Source organism: Chanodichthys erythropterus, chromosome 16, assembly GCF_024489055.1.
Source record: "Chanodichthys erythropterus isolate Z2021 chromosome 16, ASM2448905v1, whole genome shotgun sequence".
Taxonomy (NCBI): Eukaryota; Metazoa; Chordata; class Actinopteri; order Cypriniformes; family Xenocyprididae; genus Chanodichthys; species Chanodichthys erythropterus.
In genome coordinates, this window is record NC_090236.1 from 26,534,681 (window position 1) to 26,553,608 (window position 18,928).

At 35.6% G+C, this 18,928-nt stretch overlaps 1 protein-coding gene and 1 long non-coding RNA gene across 2 annotated transcripts in view; one reads left to right on the forward strand and one right to left on the reverse strand.

Moving 5' to 3' along the window:
* The window catches only part of vipr1a (vasoactive intestinal peptide receptor 1a), a 28,628-nt gene extending 22,961 nt beyond the window's left edge, over positions 1-5,667 (reverse strand). Inside the window, exons 1-2 of the mRNA XM_067363422.1 lie at positions 5,211-5,667; positions 2,621-2,708 (exon numbers count right to left, since the gene is read on the reverse strand). Of these exons, the coding sequence (XP_067219523.1) occupies positions 2,621-2,708; positions 5,211-5,264 (142 nt within the window). The 5' untranslated portion in view covers positions 5,265-5,667. The remainder of the gene's footprint in view (positions 1-2,620; positions 2,709-5,210) is intronic.
* On the forward strand, positions 5,487-17,103 carry LOC137003313 (uncharacterized). Its single transcript, XR_010891955.1, has 4 exons — positions 5,487-5,604; positions 16,316-16,413; positions 16,509-16,547; positions 16,624-17,103. It is a non-coding gene; the product is annotated as an uncharacterized lncRNA (long non-coding RNA).
* The last annotated feature ends 1,825 nt before the right edge of the window (positions 17,104-18,928 follow it).

Genomic DNA, 18,928 nt, shown 5'->3' on the forward strand with positions numbered 1-18,928 from the left:
GTGGACTAAATGATTGGAGACATCCGACATATGTCTCCAGAAGGTTAGGAGACATTTTGATTAAGAATTATGAGGTCAAAACAAATTTTAATATAAAAACATATGTATGGATAAGTCATTCACAATAAGATAGATAACATGCATTTAGATAATAGATAGGATGATTTTGCTCTGAGAATCAAATCATTTTAAAATCCAACTGATATCAGATTTTATATCAGACTGGGCTACATGACAAAAAGAAACTAATCAAAAACAATGCCATTGGAGAGCGCTTTATCAAAGTTCATCTCACAGTCTGAGAAACCAATTTGCATATTGGTCTAAGATATATTACTCAAGGGAGATTTGTGATTAAGATTTAAATCACAGGACACACAGATGACAACACACAACCATGACACACCAGCACATATATAATCAGATCTGTTTCATACATCTAGCTGTTTTAATTACTTTGTCCATTAAGGACAAAATCGATATGAGATTAGGCAGGAATAGCCAGCGTTTCGGTTTGATGCATGCCCAATAGTCAGGCACTGAAGCTCATGACAAACTAAGACACTTAGAAATAATATTTTTTACACACACACACAAATCCATGTAAATGATCCTAGTAATTAAGGTGCTCTAATATGTGATGTGTTATTAGAATTTGTAATTAAATGTGTGTTATCATAGCTCATTTGTGGTTATTGTCCTCCTTGCCAGTATGAACAAAACTTGATATCACTGGTGACCTTCTTTTCATGTTTTTCATTATCACAGCAGAATCAGACTTTAATATTGAGATGGAAAAAAGCACAATTCATATAATTTCAGTTATTTTTAGCAGACAAATAAGCATCATTAGTTGGAAAAGGCTCTACAAGGCTCTAAGGGACTTAATTACATAGAATGTGACAGCGTGTGAATCTGGACTGAACTTAATTCTGTGGGTAGTGCATGTGCTCTCTGAACAAAGGTCTAACAACTAATCAGTGATGGAAAATAATGCATAGAAAATAGAATGTGTTTGCCGCAAGCAAAACCAACCTGCTGAGGTTTGCTAAGCCATTGACACCTGATGTTGTGAAGATCGCACTGCACATAATGACATATCTGCCTAATTAGCCAGCATGCCTTTGTAACCTCTTCTAAAACCTGATAAGTTATAACCCAAACAAGCAATCACAAAACAACAATTATCTGTGCAATCTACAATATCTACAGTAATGAGAAGAGAGCTGACTGCAGTGTGTGGGAAGATGTGAGGGAAAAAAATACTGACACTTTTACAGATATGCAGATAAGCAGCATAGCAATATTTTTTGCACACTAGCTTTTTATCAGATCTTAAAACACTTTAAATGCTGCACTTGCAGTATTAGGTTAACCTCATACTCCACATTTTTACAATGCTTTACGTTTGCAGTGCTCCTGTATGGATTTATGCTGCTATTTCTTGTTGATGAACATTTCTAGTTGAAGTGAGACCTTTAGTATTACAATCACCTTACTGGCACACTGTAAACATGTTTGTAATTTCTACAGAAAAAGACTGTAAAAATGCTACAGTAAAAACCTTAATTAGTTAACTGCTTTACCGTTTCATTATATGTAATTGTCAAATGTATTATTTTTGCAAGTTAAAAACTATGAATTAGGGTTGTGACGAGTCCGGTAGCTCATGGGATGAGACGAGATTATGTTCAAGAAAAGATTTTTACAAAGTATTTTTAAGAAATCCTCAGTGACAAAATTCATGACCAGAAAAATAGTCAGTATGTGCATTTGAAATGTGGTAACTAATCATCTTGTAATGAATGCCATTTCAGTTCTACTTTCTGAGTATGAATTATTATATGCATTAAAAGACAACAATACTCAAGCACTGTAAAAGGTTTTTCCACTAACTCAACTGACTGGCTTCTCTCCTGTATGATTTCTCTCAGTCTCTTCAGTGTTCATGATTTATGAGCTTCTACAACTTTTGACCTCCTAACTGAACTCCTTTCCACAAATTGATCATAGAAATAAAAACAGTATAAATAAAAATGATTAACAGTTTTATCTAGTCTTATTAAGTGCAAACAATAAGTGCATAATCAAAGTGCTCTTTCAATATTTAAAGTGCAAATAGAGACTACATTTTTCTTCAAGCATGATACAGAGCTAAGAGATTGTTACAACTACACAGCCCAGCCTAAGAGAGCTTTCATATTGGGAGATATCTGCATGCATCAGGGAGCCACTTTAAAAATGCTGGGTATTGAAATCGCGTTTGAATGCGCGCTCACGTTTTACGTTTACTTTTGCGATTCCACACTCTGTGAATAGGGAGCCACCCTGATGGTGTTTTGTCTTTGTTTGTATGACCTTGAGCACCATCACACGAATACTGGACATTTTTATGGACAGGCCACTAATGATTCATCATGTGGCTTTCTAATGCACCACTTATATTATTATAGTGGTTATCAGTACATTTTAAGGTAAAAAGTTGATTTTGGTAACCACATCTGATGATTTTTACTGTAAAATTACCAGGATATTTGTACAGCATCACCAATACAAAGAAATCACACGGTCTTTACATGCATACAGTTGTCATACACAGACACGGATATAGTGTACATACCTGAGGTGATGTTTTTCAGCATGGACAAACACTCCCTTTTCTCTGCTTCCAGCTCCCACATGATCTCACACATCTGGGCGGACAGCATCTGTTTAAATCAATAACACGATTAGTGACATGAGGTATGTTTTCTTCCAATAAAATATATTTTAATTTTTAAATATACACTACATCACATTTCTAAATAGCAATAGACCTTTGATCACATTACAAGCTGAATAAAATTACTGTTTGAAGAGAACGAAGTGAACTGGTTGCACATGTGACACTGCCTCTCCCTTTTCCTGTGTGTCACGGAGATTTGATGAAGAGTTGGACAATTCATGTTGTTCCTTAAATTTTTCATAGCATATGTACCTGAAGCTCTTAATAACGTCTCCTTTCACCTCTGTCGATCCCTAAGGAACTAACCTTTGGACATCTATATGGTGGAAAAATTCACAACATAAATTATTTGTCTTAAAGCTGTCTCTCTGCAGCTGTATCCAATTTTCCCCTAAATGAGGGCTGTATTATATAAGAATATGCTCTCATGGATTCCTCCATATAGAGCACCAGAGGACAGTGAGATTTATGGTAGGTACTCTGGCAGATGAAGCCATTGAGAGGTGGCAATCAATCAAAATTTCACTGTTAGTTATAGTTACTCACAAAACATACAGTATGTTTACAGAAATATGACCATCTGGTTCAAATGTTACTCTGGTATACCTAAACAAGTCAGTATGTGTGACCTACAGCAGTGTTTTACAACTTGTTTTGCCCATCAAAAAGGCTCAAAAATGCTTTTATCAACACCGGACCAGAATTGTGTGTCCCTTTTATCTCATATTAATATTACCATAATTTCTGGGGGGGGGAAGATACTATGGGTGAAAACAGACTCATCTATAGCACATAAACTGCTATATCCACACAAATGTATAAAACTAGCATATATTAAGCACTATTTTATCATTTCATTCTCTGTTTTATCATTTTAACAAAGCAGAATCTAAATCTTTTAACATACTGATAGATATACTGGACAGATCCTGCCATTCAATCTGTATCTTTTTGATTAAAATAGTGGAAAAAGCATGTTTGCTATATTTTACAAGTGTGCCCAGAGCAAACAAGAGCATTCTTTTAAACATATAGGCTAGTGTACTGCTTGGGGTGACATATTCAGAAGTGAATTCAGTGGCACGGTGAGCTGTAGCCTACTGTATAGAGACATGAGTCACTACTGTCTGCAGTGAGGAAGGAGCTCAAGGACAGTGCTGACATGGACACAGGGATGAACAGAGAAGAAGATGAGGGTTGTTTCCATGGCGTCACAATAAGAGAAGAAAACCATTTCAAAGAACCAAATCGAAGAAACGATTTCACAATTTCAAAAAGCATGATAAACAATATGATAACCAATTTAGATGGTGAACATTTGCTGTACATGTGAGAATTAGAGGAATCTTCCCATGGTAACACTGCAAATGCATGCTGTTTTCACTACCACTATCAGTTTGGAGCACTAAACCTGAAGGATTTAAAGTAAATACTGACAGGAAACTGATGTTCCTGGTTAACCTGCAGAAATTATAAGATTTCTAATATTTGTAGCACAAAAAAGTGATATGTGATGTGTCATAAATACAATGATGTAAAGCATTATTTTTACATTTCAGCACTTTTTATAAAATGTGAAATCAGAATTTAATAAATATAGCTTCACGTCTGGCCAGACCTAATGAAATTTACGCTTGACATAATTCAATAAACAATTCTATATTTATTTTGATGGACACTTCACATCTACACTTGCAATACAGATGCATACTGACTACGAAAGATGCTTTCTTTTTAAACTATTAGGCTGTAAATGTCACTGCAAACTCCACACATGCACAAGATCTGATTATCATTCACTTTAAATCAGATTTATTAATAATATCCTTAAATGGCCTATGCTTTATCAAAATTTCAGTGTAAGTTCTCTTATTAGGCTATAGTAAGTTCTCTTATTAGACAGTTAGGCTATATCCTGTCAGCAGTTTTTTTTATTTTATTTTTTTTATCTTAAATTGCATTCATTTCTGACGGAAAGTTTAAATTGATTGCGTTTTATCGTTTTATCGCAAAGTCAATGTAATTCTTCAGAGAGTCTAATGAAATGTAGTTTAATTCAATTCCGTAAAAAAAATTCTGCTATAAGAGGAAAAACACAGAACAGCAGCAGCTGCTCTGAGACAGAACAGCAACAGTTTGAGGTAACTAAATTAACCGTGAGTTTTACTACACTAACCACAGTTTAACCATGGTATTTGTAGTAAAACTGTGGTTATACACAAAAGGTAACCAAAACATGGTTACACTTTTACTATATATATAAAACGCAGTTAATTTACATAAGTGTTGTTTTTGTCAGGACAATTTAACGTGGCTTCAAATTTTAAACGCAAACATTCTTCAATGAAAAAAGAAGAATGAAACAGCATATAAATCCGTGGACCTGACAATTTTGTTTAAGGACTAGGTGTGTTAAATACTTCATTGCTTCTCTTTCGTCGATGACTAATTACATGGAAAACAGAAATTAAGTGTTCATACTCACAGGTCCGAGCGAGCAGGCTAGGTATAAAATCAGCATTCGTTTAGATATATCCATTTCAGACGATTCAGCAGTTGCCTGAGAGATTCGCAAAAGTACCGATGCACAGAGATAAGTTGACGGCAGAAAAGTAACTGACAAAGAATCCGAAGCGTCAGCCAACTATGTGCTGCGCGCGCGAGCGCTCCAGTGCGCGTGGGTTCACCAGTCGTAGGCTACTACGCCGCAAGACCTGTCCATGTTTCTCCTTAATCCAAAGAAACACTTCATTCATAAACTCTGTAATGATGCGAAGCCATTCACAACTGGAATAAACCACGTAGGCACGTGACACGAGCGAAGTGGATTGCAAGTCCAATGCTGCTGTCGATCCACGTCCTAAACCTTCACTTCCAAAGTAGGTGTGTGTGTGTGTGTCTCTGTGTGTGTGTGTGCAGTCTACAGTAGCAGCACACCCATGAAGAATAGCGCTAAATGACTCATTTTCTGTCTTAACCTGTCTGCAAAGCGCAGCTTCTGCGCTTTTTTTCATTTAGGGCGCAGATATTGTTGTAAACTGTTATCCAAGGCCCATTTTTTGCTCTATTTTCTCTTATATTATAACTAAAACAGAGCCTGTGCTCTCTGAACAATTGGAAAAGTTTCCCATTGAACAGCTTCTGTTCTCTTAAATTATTTTCTGTAGTTAAACGGCATGTTATGTATATAATAGGCCTATTGTGCCATGTCATAAGACAATAATGTAAACTCACACCAATGTAAATACGGGAGCCCTTGCCTTCCCAAGTTGCCAATAATCACCAATAACTCACTGGTGAAAGTGCCTCGGGAATTTGTAATGATTGTAAATGGCTTCATGGAAATTTCTTTCATTTGTGGAGAAATGTAGAGTTAATCAAAAGCGGATATGTAAATGCATAAATGCTTGAAGGATGTAATCATTCATTTTGAAAGTATAATGGAGAGACTAATATAGATTAGCCAACAGCATGAGCTCATGTTTTCTAAAGAACCTGCCAGAAGAACAAGAGAAGTGAATGTACCGGTGCAGCCTATACTGTATATAGGTGTCTATATAAAAACTATCAACATGATCTTTCAAAAAACTATATACATACATTCCTTCAGATTTACTTCTCATTTACAAAGATGCATTGACTTGCATATGACATGCTGTGCCAGCACATAGAATTGCACCCTTCATCATTACTTACAATACTGCAAGCAAAGCATTTATACAACCGGAAAAAGACAAAAGTCAACAACTTTTGCAAAACGTGTGCTCCATTTTCTGTGTTATTTATTTGTTGATATCATAGCTAAAACAAAAGGTGCAAAATGCAGTCAACTTACCATGCATTAAATGTTCACTCCAGCATAATATTGGCCAAACGATCTGTGAATACAAATATATATGGACATGAAACAAGCAAAAACATCATGCATTTAACTTTTGTGTAATGGCATCCTGTTTTTTTGTTGTTGTTGTTGAATGTGATGTTAACTCTTGTGAAATATCTGGTGTTTTGTTTGGGTAAGTCACAGAAAGCAGATCTGAGGGATGCCATAAAATCCTACTAACCATGGAATAAAACAGCTGAAATGTAAAACAGTGACATACAGTGCTCAGCGTAAATGAGTACACCCCCCTTGAAAAGTAACATTTTAAACAATATCTCAATGAACAATTTCCAAAATTTTGACAGACTAAGTTTTATATAACATCTGTTTAACTTATAACATGAAAGTAAGGTTAATAATATAACTTAGAGAACAAAATTTCCAACTTTACTCAAATTAGTGTGATGCAAAAATGAGTACACCAAACTGAAAGTCTGTGGAGCAAAGCCAAGTTTTAGACTACAAATGTCTAATTTAACAAGAATTCAACCACAAGTGAGTCTAATTATTTGCTACACAGGTGTCCAGCAGATTGTTGACTATTAAAGGGTGTTAAAACCCCTTCCTATTTCATGCTGTCAATGGCACCACATGGAAGAGAAATGTCACAAGACCTGAGAAAGAAAATAATTTCTTTACACCAGAAAGGTGAAGGCTACAAGAAGATCAGCAAAGCTTTACTTATCAGTCAGAATACTGTAGCAAAAGCAGTCCAAAATTTAAAAAAGATGAAACTGCAGCCATCTCACAGAGACGTCCAGGGAAGTTAACACATCGACAGGAGCGTCTTCTGATAATTGTTATCTAAAGAAGTAGAAACCCAAACTGGGGTGACTATTTCCCGTGATACAATACGACGTACACTGCAGAGGAATGGCATGCATAAGTGGCGTCCACGAAAGAAGCCTTTCCTAAAGCCCAGGCACAAAAAAGCCTGCCTAGAGTTTGCCAGGACCCATGCTGACAAAGATGAAGACTACTGGGACTCTATACTCTGGAGTGATGAGACCAAGATAAATGTTTTTGGAACTGATGGCTTCAAAACTGTATGGCGTCACAAAGGTGAGGAATACAAAGAAAAATGCATGCTGTCTGCAGTGAAATATGGTGGTGGCAGTGTCCTTTTGTGCGGCTGCATGAGTGCTGCTGGTGTCAGGGAGCATTTCATTGATGGCATCATGAATTCACAGATTTACTGCTCTATACTGAAAGAGAAGATGCTACCTTCACTCCATGCCCTTGGTCGTCGTGCACTATTCCAACATGATAATGATCCTAACACACACATCTAAGGCCACTGTTGGATTTCTGCAGAAGAACAGGGTGAAAGTGATTCAGTGCCTGATCTGAACCCAATCGAACAGCTATGAGCTGTTGAGCATCACTCTTTATCCAGCATCCAGTCTCCAAAAGAAGTCATTCTTGAAGAACGGAAAAAGATAGATGTTGCAAAATGTGTCCAACTTATGCCTAAAAGACTTGGTGCTGTCATTAAAAATCATGGAAGCCATACAAACTACTAGTAGTTTTTGTTGTGCTGTGTACTCATTTTTGCATCACCCTAATTTGATTACAACTGAAAAATGTGTAATCTAAGTTATATTATTAACCTTACTTTCATGTTATAAGTTAAACAGATGTTATATTAAACTTAGTCTCATCACCATTTTGGAAATTGTTTGTGTGTTCATTGAGATATTGTTTAAAATGTTACTTTTCAAAGGGGGTGTACTCATTTATGCTGAGCACTGTATATGACCTCTAAAGTGTTTGTAAAATCTGCCTAAAGTTCCTCTTTCTCAGTTCTGACCAATCAGTTGAAAGACAGCTTATCAGATTTTCTGAACTATCGTGTTAACTTCCCCGATCAACAATGTGTCAAAATGACCAAATGCCTGACCTTTACAAATATGTACTTCAAAATCTTTACACAAAAGTTTCTTTATCCTATATTTGCAGTAGTCTTTTTGTACTGCCAGTCTAAAGAGAAAAATTTGCCTGAAACCATCTTTACTTTTGGCTGTGGCTCTGTGATGGAGAAGGAATATAAAACTTCTTATCTCATGCTTCATCTATCACTATCTCCTGGACTCTATTCTCCTTAAGCCCACATCCTGTTCAAATCTAGAGGTGTGTCTCAATTTGTGTACTTGCGCACTATTCTATACCTTTTTGTAGTATAAATAGTGTGAATGTGTTCACACTGAAAATTCGAAGAAGAAAAAGTGTACTTTAAATACCCAAATGATACTTAGTGAACTGAAAAAACAAAGTGTGGAATGTTGGTCACTTCATGCACTCAACTGTCACAGCTTTTCTTTGTACATATGTGGAGCATACATTACATAGATTATAGTACAAGTGCTACTGTATAGTGCGTCATTTGAGGCACAACTTAAGAACATGGCACTGCCCCTTAAGACTTATCTGAATGTGAATAAGCAACGATTTTAAACTGAGCATTACTTGTCATGTCCAGTGAGTTTAGATGTGGGTAAAGTGGTGGAAATATAGATTTAAAGGGTTAGTTCACCCAAAAATGAAATTTCTGTCATTAATTACTTACCCTCATATTGTTCCAAACCCGTAAGACCTTCGTTCATCTTCGAAACACAATTAAGATATTTTTGATTAAATCCGAGAGCATTCTGACGTACCTATAGACAGCAACATCATGACCAATTTCATGTCCCAGAAAGGTAGTAAAGACATCGTTAAAATGTCCATGTGAATACAGTGGTTTAACCTTAAAGGGTTAGTTCACCCACAAATAAAAATTTCTTTTATTAATTACTCACCCTCATGTCGTTCCACACCTGCAAGACCTTCGTTCATCTTCAGAACACAAATTAAGATATTTTTGATAAAATCCAATGGCTCAGTCAGGCCTCCACTGACAGCAAGATAATTTTACACTTTCAAATACCCAGAAAGTATGGCGTTATTTTACTGTCAAATGTCGAGAGCACATTATTGTGACGCGAGAGCATATCAATGTAATGCGCGAGCGCAAATCTGTCCGCTTGCGCGCGGATTTCCTATGCTCTTGCGCAAAACTGGACGTGCGCTCTCAAATAAACAGGGTTCTCTCATGAACTGCCTCTCCTCTAGCTCAGATATTGCGTGTGCACGCTCAAACTGTTTCCTGCGTGCTCAAACGTGTCCTGCGCGCTGAAACTGAACATGTGCGCTCACGAATCTCTCCGTGCTCTTGCAGAAATTAATTTGCTTTTGGATTAAACGCTGTCAAAAGTTATCAACGAATCAGAAGAGACGACTGATCCATGTAAATGATACGTGGAATCTTATTGGCTGAGAGTGAACTGCGCCTGGAATTCTTTCTAAAAAATGGATATTTCATAATATTTATGAAATGTAACCTAGTCTAACTGCATCCCTTTACAGGTCAAACCCCAATTTATCTAAACAAACAAAAAATGTTTCTTAAAGTTATTGTGGTCATACATTTTGTGTTGAAATTTATATAAAAAATAGGTAACATTTTACAATAAGGTTTTTATTTGTTAACATTAGTTAAATGTATTATCTAACATAAACTAACAATGTGCAATAAATTACTGTATTAATCTTTGTTAAGGTTAAAATACAGCTGTTTGTTGGTTGTTTACTTCACAGTGCATTTACTAATGTTAACAAATACAACTTTTGATTTTAATAATGTATTAGTAAATGTTGAAATTAACATTAACATATATTAATAAATGCTGTAGAAGTGCAGTTCATTATTAGTTAATGTTAACTAATGCAGTTAAATAATGTTAATGAAACTTTATTGTAAAGTATTACCGACAAATATCTTCTGATTTAAGACCGAACAAGATCAGGTCAGATCATCATTCCCTTAATACTTCACATATACCACAATAGTCAATTTCTTTTGAGGTCAGGTATAAAACATAACATACAAAAATACTTAAGCTCTTATGTATGCATGATTAATCAAAATAACACGATCTTATTCCTAAATGACAACGATTCGGTTATGTCTAAACCTTTGAAATAACGAACATACCAACCCGATCTCACGCAATTCGTACGTATTTTACGAGGTGGCTAAAACGTATGAATTCATACGACCTCACTCATACTAATTCATACGTTTTTTGCTAAATCGTATGTATTTTACGAGTTGACAAATTCGTATGAATTCATACGAATGACCTACCCCAAACCCCGCCCCTAAACCTAACCGTCACTGGGGTTTAGACAAATCGTACGAATTCGCACGAGTGAGGTCGTATGAATTTATACGAAATAACCACCTCGTAGAATAAGTACGAATTGGTCGTGAGATAGCGTTGAACATACTGGAATATTTAAACCTGGTTTTGCATTGCCGCTGAAAGCAGTGGTCATAAACTATATGTTTTAAACAGCTTCACAAAGCATTTTCAACAACACACTATTGATACTTCTGTGTTGCAAACATTAAATAATAATGCAAGTATTGCAATAACAATTTATAGTCCGAAAATACACTGATTTTAGCAATAAATGACCTTTGAGACTAATGTTATTACGCTGTTCTGCCAGTAGGTGGTGACCAGTGACTGAAATGTATTTGATGATCGGAATCATTAATTCAAGAAATTCATATAAAAACACTGGACGAATCATATCTTCATTAATTTCAAACGATATTGTAATGAATTCATTTACATTAATACATATTTTTAAATAGGCTTTATAACATTTTACACATTTCTAAATAGACTGATTTATAACATTATTAGTTGTTTAATCTTTTGTTTTTAAATAATGTTTAATTTAATGTTTTGGTCCATGATATTGGCTAATATGATGGTTTTGGATAAATCGTTCAGTGGGGTTTGACCTGTAATGTGATGCAGTTAGACAAACCAGCTTATTAATATAGAAAACATCCAAGCGCCCCATTACAAGCCATTTCTAAGATATGTCCTGCATTTTGATTAATATTATTAAATATTATGAAATTGTAAAGAAATGAAATATCCATTTTTGTAGAAAGAATTCCAGGCGCAGTTCACTCTCAGCCAATAAGATTCCACGTATCATTTTCATGGATCAATCGTCTCTTCTGATTGGTTGATAACTTTTGACAACGTTTAATCCAAAAGCAAATTAATTTCTGCAAGAGCACGGAGAGATTCGTGAGCGCACATGTGCAGTTTGAGCACGCAGGAAACAGTTTGAGTGTGCACACGCATCTGAGCTAGAAGAGAGGCAGTTCATAAGAGATCACTGTATATTTAAGAGCGCGCGTCCAGTTTTGCGCGAGAGCATAGGAAATCCGCGCGCGAGCGGACAGATTTGCGCTCGCGCATTACATTGATATGCTCTCGCGTCACAATAATGTGCTCTCGACATTTGACAGTAAAATAACGCTATAGAAAGCTACAAAACACGTATTTAAAACAGTTCATGTGACTACAGTGATTCAACCTTAATGTTATGAAGCAACGAGAATACTTTTTGTGCGCCAAAAAAAAAAAACTAAATAATGACTTTGTTCAACAATATTTAGTGATGGATGATTTCAAACACTGCTTCATGAAGCTTCAAAGCTTTACAAATCTTTTGTTTCGAATCAGTGGTCCAGAGCATGTATCAAACTGCCAAAGTCAAACTGCCAAAGTCACGAACCATTGAAATTTCATTTTTGGGTGAACTAACCCCTTAATGTTATGAAGCAATGAGAATACTTTTTGTGTTCAAAAACAAAACAAAAATAATGACTTTATTCAACCATTTCTTCTCTTCCCTGTCAGTCTCTTAGGCTGTTCACATTGTAAACACAGTGCAGCGCTTCCAGGTTCTCCTTCAGAAGAGCGGCTCAGAATTGGCCGACGCTCATGTGAGCACCACAACGCATGCACGTGATGTTGACGCTGGAGCTGGCCAATACTGAGCCGCTGTTCTGATGGAGAACCTGGAAGCGCTGCACTGTGATGTATATCCAAGTGAAATGTCTGCTCAAACAGGAAAAAAAAAGTAGGGCAGGACTTGATTTTGTCCATCAGGAATTGATTGGATGGTTCCGATTTTGCTATTGCTGTGATCTCATGTGAGTGACAGGTTGTCCCACCCTCATGCCAGTAAACACGTCATTAGAAAAAAAGAAGTCGCTGAAAGAGAGAAAATATTTTGATTTAAGAGGCTACTTAAATTTGAAGAAAAAAAAAATAAAACATGCACGGATAAAACATTTAGAATTAATACTGCAATATTCCTTTTTAAAAAAAAAAAATGCAAATTTTGATTTCATGGCAACTTTAAAATATGGCAAATGCAAAACTCTAAAGAGAGCTAATCTCTGCTTCATTATCCTGAAACAACATAATTATATTCTTCTATAAGTCTGCTTCAAATTCTTATACATAACACATTGTTCAAGCCTCATCACATTCAAATCAGCATATTTAAGGCTACAATAACATTTATGACATATATTCCAAAGCCAATATTTAATATCATAAAAAGTAAAACAATATTATTTTAAAGAATCTGCCACCAAAAATGTTTGCTTCCTCAAGTAGAAGAGTCACTCAAGCACGCACATAGGTAGACACTATGTTTTTAGTTTGCCATATATTTTATTCATCTTTAAAATTTGTGCTTCCAATAAAAAAACCCCACTAGGCAAGGCTAAATGACAGAAGTGCAGGAGTGAACACTAATTAAATCAAAGAGGGTTGATGCTTTGGGCAGAAAAGAGGGTAGTGATTCATAAGCGTTTGGTCAAATCAATTGTCCAAATGTAATAGGGTCACCGACAACACAAAGGTGGACCTGTTGACTCAATTTACCCTCTAGCAAGTCAGCATGAAATCGGTTTAGAGATCAGTTGGCACATTAAACCCCCCTACCTGGAAGGAACCAGAAGCAATGGTGGATGATGGTAATAGATTATGGCTTTTTTGTCCTTGAGAGGGAGCAAGCTGTGCATCTCTGTATACTGCAGAAAAATGATTAGCTATTCAATTCTTAAATTGTTTGTTCCTGTTTTTGCACGAAAACAACAGTGTGAAGGTTTATGGTAGATTACATACTAAACATTTTGAGATGTGTGTGTGTTTGGCTCAGAGTTAATATTAGACAAACAAATACCAAACCTTAAACCTGCTGTTTGAATACCAGAGACTCTGCACAAGTCGTGGCCTGCCTGAAGAATCATGTGCCAGTGTACTTTGGGAAAATTCACAACCTGTCTCAAGAAAGAGACCACATCCAACTTTTGCACATCCAACTGATTAAAATGATTTAACGATTCACCAGAAAAAAAGATTGGTATTTTCACTGCAGTGAGCCAGACACTTAATATTACTATCTGCAGCTGTTCCTTATTTGAGTGTATTACCAAGTGAAAGGCCTGAATGTTAAATACCTTGGACAAATTGATTATATTGATTGAAACCCGAATCTTCCGTGATGCTCTTCATGTGGAGGCTTTTAAATTAATGGGAAATACAATGATGCGATGTGGTGAACATGAAAACAAATCAGTTGTTAGTATGGATCGCAAAACAACTTCTCTAATGATTGACATAAGTCCTTAGTCAGGTTAGATGCCATATTGAATTTAACAGGGATCATGAAAACAAGGCAGCGAGGAACAGACTTTTACAGTCTTTACAATGGCACAGTTTTAAAAGTTGTGAGTTGTGAAAATTATGTGTTCTAGGACCTTTGTACGGTTATAAAGATCCCATCACGTTATTTTCACAACTTGATGGAGTTTTTACCTAAATGTTTTTTTTTTCCTGAAAGACGTTTCATCAGCTGAAAAATTGGTATGTTGTTAAACAACAGTACAATCCATTGAACGCACTGTAATTCTATCCCTCATTGCCTCGTTTTCATTCCTGTCAAAAATTCAATATCATTTTTGCTACAATGTCTATAAGGAGATTGTCCTGACATTCTTTCACAGAATAGATTATATATTTGGATGTTATGCTCTGCTAGTTGGTCGATAGAGCTCTTGTAATAGTTTTTCCTCATTATTTGAATTATGCAAAAAACAACAACAAAAACAGGTACATGATCAAACTGCTTTGGACTCTCTCATCAGGGGCTATGTGTACGTGCAGTGACCTATTCAGTAATGACTGAGCAGCAGTAAGTCATCTAAGTGGCAGATGTCAATGATTTGCCTCCAGGCTTAGACAGAGGTCTTGACCAACATGGTCTCTCTGTACAATATAATCTCAGTGACTCAGAGGGCCTTAATTACTGACAATCATCTTGTCCTTTATATCCAATAGTAGTGTGAAAGCAGTCAGAGAGCTTTTATGACCAATTTTATTTAAGAGTTATGTTAATCAAACAAGTACAACCATTTAAGTCACCCATTTCCAAACTTGTTACTTACAGCTGTTACATTGATGTAATAAATTCAATTCCACTGGGTCTGAAATTCTGTGATAGTAAGAAACACAAACACAAAAGACAAAAACCAAAATTATCTTCTTGTTCTCCATTTTCTGTGTGGTTAATTCTGCAGTACTGAACAACTGAAGTCATCAGTTTGCACATGTACTGTATGTGTTGCTTATCGCTGCTTTACATGTGGTTACTCTCTAGTAACATATTAAGTCAACTCTGTTGCTTTACCATGAGTACTATAGCAATAAATACAACATATTACAGTGGCAACTGAGAACCTCTGAAAGTAGTACAGCTACTGGATTGTCTTTAGTTTTTTTTTTTGTTTGTTTGATTGATTTTAGAAAATAGACCATTTGGATGTTTGTTGTTGTTCGTTTAATGCAACCATAAATATCATTTTTTTTGCTTTAGGGTGCGTTTACACGACAACAATGTATATTAAACACAGAAAAGTTCCTTTGCATCTTTCAAATGTTTCATGTACAGACAACAATGTTGTCAAAAGGATCCCCGTTCACAGTAATCCAGGAAAATTACTAAAAACGCTGTATTATTCATGCCACACCAGTAGTTGGTGATGTCACTTTGTAAAGAAACACTAGGCACTGTGGAAGAAATTTTAATTTTAACTTTAATTAATCATAACTAACATTTCTTTCCTTACGGTGGATAACATTTATATATATTTTGATAATGTATGTCTCTCTAACACAGTCAGAATTACTGTGTGTCTGAAAATAACAAAAGGAGAAATAAAACTATACTCATGATCTAGATTTGCTCCTAACTAGTAACAAAGAATTATATGTAGAATCAATCAAGTTGGATGAAAAGATGTAATGAATGTTCCTTTTTTATAAAAAATGTTGTACCCTTTTGCATTTTCAGGCCCCTAAAATGCTGTTTTTGTGTAAATGAACAGCCAAAACACATAAAAAGTTTTCAGTTTTTAGTTGAAAATGGTGTCATGTAAACACCCCCTTAAAGGGCATCTTCGATGACGGTATTCTGTAAAAAGACCATCTTATTTGCATTCCTATTCTGACACCCAAAGGCAAAAGAAGACATGTTTTGTCTTATGCAGTGGGTCACGTCCATTTTCCTCCACTTGTTACCACTGTTTTTCTGCCACTTGTGACTTCTGCTTTGAAATGGTCTATATTCTGCATCCCTGGTATTTCAATATTATTACAACAGCTGTTGCTCAATTGATTATAAATAATTTAGAATCATTCAGTACATTTCTGCTTGAAAATAAGACTTGACTCACATTTTATTTTTGTTCCAAATACAAAACTGACATTTGACTCACCAAGCTGGACCACAGAGGAAGTGTCTTTCAACACCGTTTTAAACTGTGCATATCTGCAAAAAGCGTGAAACGAGAACTCATTGTTACTGCTGACTGATGCTGGTTAGTACTCTTAAGTCCATTTTTAATATTTTATTTTGTTACACATTTAAGTGACTTTGTAAGTGCATATAACGTTTTTCCATTTTAATTTGCAGTTTTATTTTGAGAAGACATGAGAGCAAACTGGACATTTGGTAAGAAATCATTTACAGTTTTATATAACAACAAAAAAATGTTATCATTCACTCATGTTTTTTTGTGATCTTCAAGACTATTTTGAGGAATGGCCTCGCTACTTCTTGTTCTGCATCTGGGTCATCGACATCGCCCTGATATTTACTGTTTATCACTTGGAAACATGTTTGAAACAAAAGGTTGAAAATTACATTAAGAGCAGATGTCAAGAAGAGGACTACGTCAACAATGCAAGCGAATTTATATGTGAGCAAGCCAGCGGAAGCAGTAATCGGACAATTAATGTTAAATTGCATGGCAGTTCAAAGAAACAACTGGCATCTTTTAATGGACTGTCTTAATATAAACCTACTTCATTAAATGAATTTTGTTCACTCCATTTAACTGTGTATTTTGTGCAGCAATCAGCATTTCAAATTTTGAATAATAGGTACAGCTTGATAATATAATGTTCATATTCACATGTTTCTGATAAACAATACTTTTTAAAAAATGTCTACAATAAATCTGAAAAGATAATGTGCCTATGTAGTATAACCTTTTTTCTTTGTTACCAAAAATCTAAGTTTCAGGTGGGTCAGGAAATCATTATTAAAAAAACCCTTATGTTATAAATGATAGCAATATTGTACCCATTTGTTTTTTTTAATAATGATTTCCTGACCCACCTGAAACTCAGCGTTTTAATTTCGAAACAAGCACAAGAAGACTCAGAATGCTCCAGTTTCGCAACATTTGTTTCACTGGTATAAAATGTAAAATAATAAGGGCTGCAACAACAACGAATGTTATTATCGATTAGTCGGGTCTGCCCACTGTACACGGATAACTTCGCCAGTCGCGTAAAATTACAGCACCGAATTACGCATTTCTATGAACAAAATATAAAAATTGTGACGGAAACAGAGTGAGCTGCTGTGAGAAAGGTACGTGATCCAAGCTGCCTAAAACATGATTATTTTAAGCTTCAAGCTAATGCGTTGGCATAATGTTTAACATGGCTCGCCCTGTCAGGCACTTTGACATATGCGTGTGCTTATTGTGTTATATGTTTCTTCAGCACAAAACTTTCATTTTTGCTGTTGTTAGATGTTAAATTTAGGTATAAAAGTCAACATGTAATTCAAGTATTTTATGAGAGTAGTAACTCGAAAGGTATAACAGCGTGTAATTGAATATAAATGTAAAAATTACATTTGCAGGATAAATTACAGTAACGGGTTACTGTGTCCAGAGTGAATGTGTGTGTTCCTGTAGAACATTCTTCTTACCTGATTTTCTTTATCTTTATTATTATCTTAAAGGAACACTCCACTTTATTGAAAATAGGCTAATTTTTCAACTCCCCTAGAGTTAAACAGTTGAGTTTTACCGTTTTTGAATCCATTCAGCATCTCGCTCAAAAATGACCAAAGAGTTTCAATATTTTTCCTATTTAAAACTTGACTCTTCTGTAGTTACATCGTATACTAAGACCGACGGAAAATGAAAAGTTGTGATTTTCTAGGCCGATATGGCTAGGAACTCTCGTTCCGGCGTAATAATTAAGGAACTTTGCTGCCGTACCATGGGTGCAGCAGGCGCAATGATATTTAATTTTTAATGTAGGGATTTGAAAATTGAAAATTCTGTCATTTATTATTTACCCTCATGCCGTTCCACACCCGTAAGACCTTCGTTCATCTTCAGAACACAAATTAAGATATTTAAGTTGAAATCCGATAGCTCCGTGAGGCCTCCATAGGGAGCAATGACACTTCCTCTACCAAGATCCATAAAGGTACTAAAAACATTTAAATCGGTTCATGTGAGTACAGTGGTGCAATATTAATATTATAAAGCGACGAGAATATTTTTGGAGCGCCAAAAATAAAAAATAACGACTTATTTAGTGATGACCGATTTCAAAACAATGCTTCATGGAGCATCGGAGCACAAGTGAATCAGTGTGTCGAATCATGATTCAGATCGCGTGTCAAACTGCCAACGGCTGAAATCATGTGACTTTGGCGCTCCGAACAGAAGATTCGACACACTGATTCACTGTGCTCCGATGCTTCCTGAAGCATTGTTTTGAAATCGGCCATCACTAAATAAGTCGTTATTTTGTTATTTTTGGCGCTCCAAAAATATTCTCATCGCTTTATAATATTAATATTGAACCACTGTACTCACATGAACCGATTTAAATATGTTTTTAGTACCTTTATGGATCTTGAGAGAGGAAGTGACATTGCAGGCCTCACGGAGCCATCGGATTTCAACTGAAATATGTTCATTTGTGTTCCGAAGATAAACAATGGTCTTACGGGTGTGGAACGGCATGAGGGTAAGTAATAAATGACAGAATTTTCATTTTTGGGTGAACTAAGCCTTTAAT